Source organism: Littorina saxatilis, unplaced genomic scaffold (genome assembly GCF_037325665.1).
Source record: "Littorina saxatilis isolate snail1 unplaced genomic scaffold, US_GU_Lsax_2.0 scaffold_3703, whole genome shotgun sequence".
In the NCBI taxonomy this organism is placed as follows: Eukaryota; Metazoa; Mollusca; class Gastropoda; order Littorinimorpha; family Littorinidae; genus Littorina; species Littorina saxatilis.
In genome coordinates, this window is record NW_027126278.1 from 1 (window position 1) to 3,037 (window position 3,037).

Here is a 3,037-nt window from a genome sequence, read left to right on the forward strand (position 1 = left end):
TGTGACGGTGGTGTGTATTTCACGTAGGTCTGAACATAACAACTTTCTCTCTGGGTGTGTCCACAGGTGCTTGTGACAGTGGTGTGCATCTCCCAGGAAATGGTGGACAACGCAGTGACCGTCCAGTTCTCCAACATGATCCCCGAGCAGTTCTACGCCAGCTATCGCCGCGACTTCCAGCAGGTGGTCAAGGACAACCTTAACGTCCGGCTCAACGACGTCGAGATCATCAACGTCCAACCCTCCGCCCACACCATTCAGGCCAGCAACAACAACAACCGCGACAAGCGCAGCACGCCTGACAACGACCTTGACGTTCTCTTCGCTGTCCGCAAGTCCCTCGACCGCTTCTTCAATCGCAAGTCACTGAAACGCAAGGTACAGAATGAACCCACAAAAATGTAACCCACAAAATGTCCAACCCACAACAATGTAACCCACAAAAATACAACCCATGAAAACACTGATAAATTCTACATCTGATGACCGAATTACTTCATATTTGGTGTACATTAACTTCAACGTATGTGTGACCAGTCAACTGAATTTGATGCTCTTTCGGATAAAACAAAAGCTGCATTCTGGGATCGACTCAGCTGTACAGTTTGAGGTTTGACATTGAGCTTTATAAATGTTTTTTCGAACTGAAGTTAAACACAGAGTTTTAAGTTACCATTATGATGTGTGTTTTCAGGTTCAGAAGTTCTCAGACGAGATAGAGATTCAGCTGGGAGTGCGAGTGCTGCGTGTGTTCAGCGACGTGTGCACCAAGTCGACGTGCGAGACGGGAACATGTGTGGGCAGCGTTGAGTTTGATGACAGCAATCTGGTGCCTGTGGTGGTCAACGGGGAGAGCTTCGTGTCCGCCAGACACTTCTACACACACACTTGTGTCTGCATGGAAGGTGAGTGTTGTTGTGCCTGTGGTGGTCAAAGGAGGGAGAGGGGCGGGGAAATAGCTCAGTCGGTATCAGCGCTGGCTTCAAAACTATTTGTCGCTATAGGTGTGGGTTCGATCCCCACCTTTGGTGAGGGATTTATTTCCCAGAGTCAACTTTGTGGAGACTCTCCTCGATGTCCGAACACCCCCGTGTGTACACGCAAGCACAAGACCAAGTGTCAGAGTTCGGTGGGTTATAGAAACACGAAAATACCTAGCATGCTTCCTCCGAAAGCGGCGTATGGCTGCCTAAATGGCGGGGTAAAAACGGTCATACATGTAAAAGCCGTGGGAGTTTCAGCCCATGAACGAACAAACAAACAAACTTGGGAAATGGCCTATACTGTGTGCACACACTCACCAAAGTGTGCTACAGCGTTTTCAAATAAAAATGTTAACACTGAATACTTTTCTGCGCAGACTTCCTGTCACAAACATGTGGTTTTCCTTCGCATAAATGTTTCACACAAGAACACTTTCCTACTGAGAGTGAATACATTCTTTTTCTCAACTATAAACATAACGCACAAGTGTAGTTTGTAAACGTAGACAGGTGTATGGTTCATATTTAAAATTAAAACGTAGTTTAGAATAATTTTACAGTAGTTTAATAAAGAACAATGAGATTTATAGTTAAAAACTATTTGATTTATAATTTAAGCATTGTATAGCATTAGCAAGGTAGGGTACTAAACAAAAAATATTTTATTTAAAAGCCATACATAAAGCAGAGACATATTTGCAGACTTACACTAGTAACAGTTACACAGAATAACTCAATAACATTTATGAAGCACAAAACAAATGTTAAAAACGTTAAAACTTTCTCTTTGCCCTTTTGTCTTATTAAAGTGGTTTCACGCTCTACATTTTATTTAGTTATTTATATGGGAGATTTATATAGCGCTTGACGTTCTCTAAGCGCTTTACATATTAATTTCTGCCGTGTGAGATGGAATTTTTTTACACAATATATCACGCATTCACATCGGCCAGTAAATCTCAAGCCATTACAGCGAATATTTACTTTTCACGGCCTATTATTCCAAGTCACACGGGTATTTGGTGGACATTTTTTTTATCTATGCCTGTACAATTTTGCCAGGAAAGAGCCTTTTGTCAATCGTGGGATCTTTAACACATATATATGTGTATAATAATGTGTGTTGGTTATTCTCTCTCCCTCCCTCTCTCTCTCTCTCTCTCTCTGTCTCTGTCTCTCTCTCTCTGTTTCTGCACACATATTCTTCAGGTGTTCAGCAGTATTTTTATGAGACCATTTTTCTTTCATGGTTTTCTTTGATTATTGATAGATAAAATGTAAAGTGAAGCAGTGTCTTTGTTATTAAATTTAAATTCAGTTCGTGCACATGCTGTCTTTTCAAGCTGGTAATGTCATAAATAGTTCAAAAGACATTTTGTCGGAACAAGATTAATATAACCTTGATTAACTGAATGTTCAGATAATTTTGACAATCTTATTCAAGGAAAAAAAAGACCCAGAAGATGTTAAATGATATGATGTGTCCAAAAGTTGACAAACAGAATTTGAGGTCATAGTCAGAGTATTTTTATATAATTTTACTTCAGTTTATCCATGTAAAGTTCTCTTACTCCAAATATTTAACTATGCTAGTCACACATTTTGCTGGGAGGTCACAATTTTGAAAACATAGATCAACTTCAAAGCACACCAAATGACCATAAGTAACTAGTAGTGAGCGGACACATCAAGGATTCAGTGAAGTCTCCTCATGGTCCAGTGTAGTGTTTGGCAGTAAGAGAGTCCTCCCTAAGTAATCAAATCAAATCAACTTTATTATCTCATGGAGAAATTGCAGAGGTGATGCATGTAACATAAAGACATCATATTTAAAAATATGTACTTAGTAATAACATTGTTCTCAACTGAACACCTTTTTGCATACAAAACTCTAGCTGTTAAGATGTAAGACAACTATTTAAAAGAGTCATACACAAAAATTCTATTCGCTTTCATTTAGTAAGCAAGGGAGATACATTTCAAATGGGTTGTCACAGTAATTTTCAAGACATTTTGTAAGTAAATTCTCTTGTATTGTAATATTGCTATACATT

At 39.4% G+C, this 3,037-nt stretch overlaps 1 protein-coding gene across 1 annotated transcript; it reads left to right on the forward strand.

The window, feature by feature from the left end:
• Positions 1–66: 66 nt before the first annotated feature.
• On the forward strand, positions 67–1,129 carry LOC138954736 (protocadherin Fat 1-like; the record flags this gene model as incomplete). The annotated part of the gene is made up of 2 exons (XM_070326508.1): positions 67–378; positions 695–1,129. Coding segments are annotated over 2 exons (747 nt in total), but the record flags the coding sequence as incomplete, so codon positions are not given.
• Between the last annotated feature and the right edge of the window lie 1,908 nt (positions 1,130–3,037).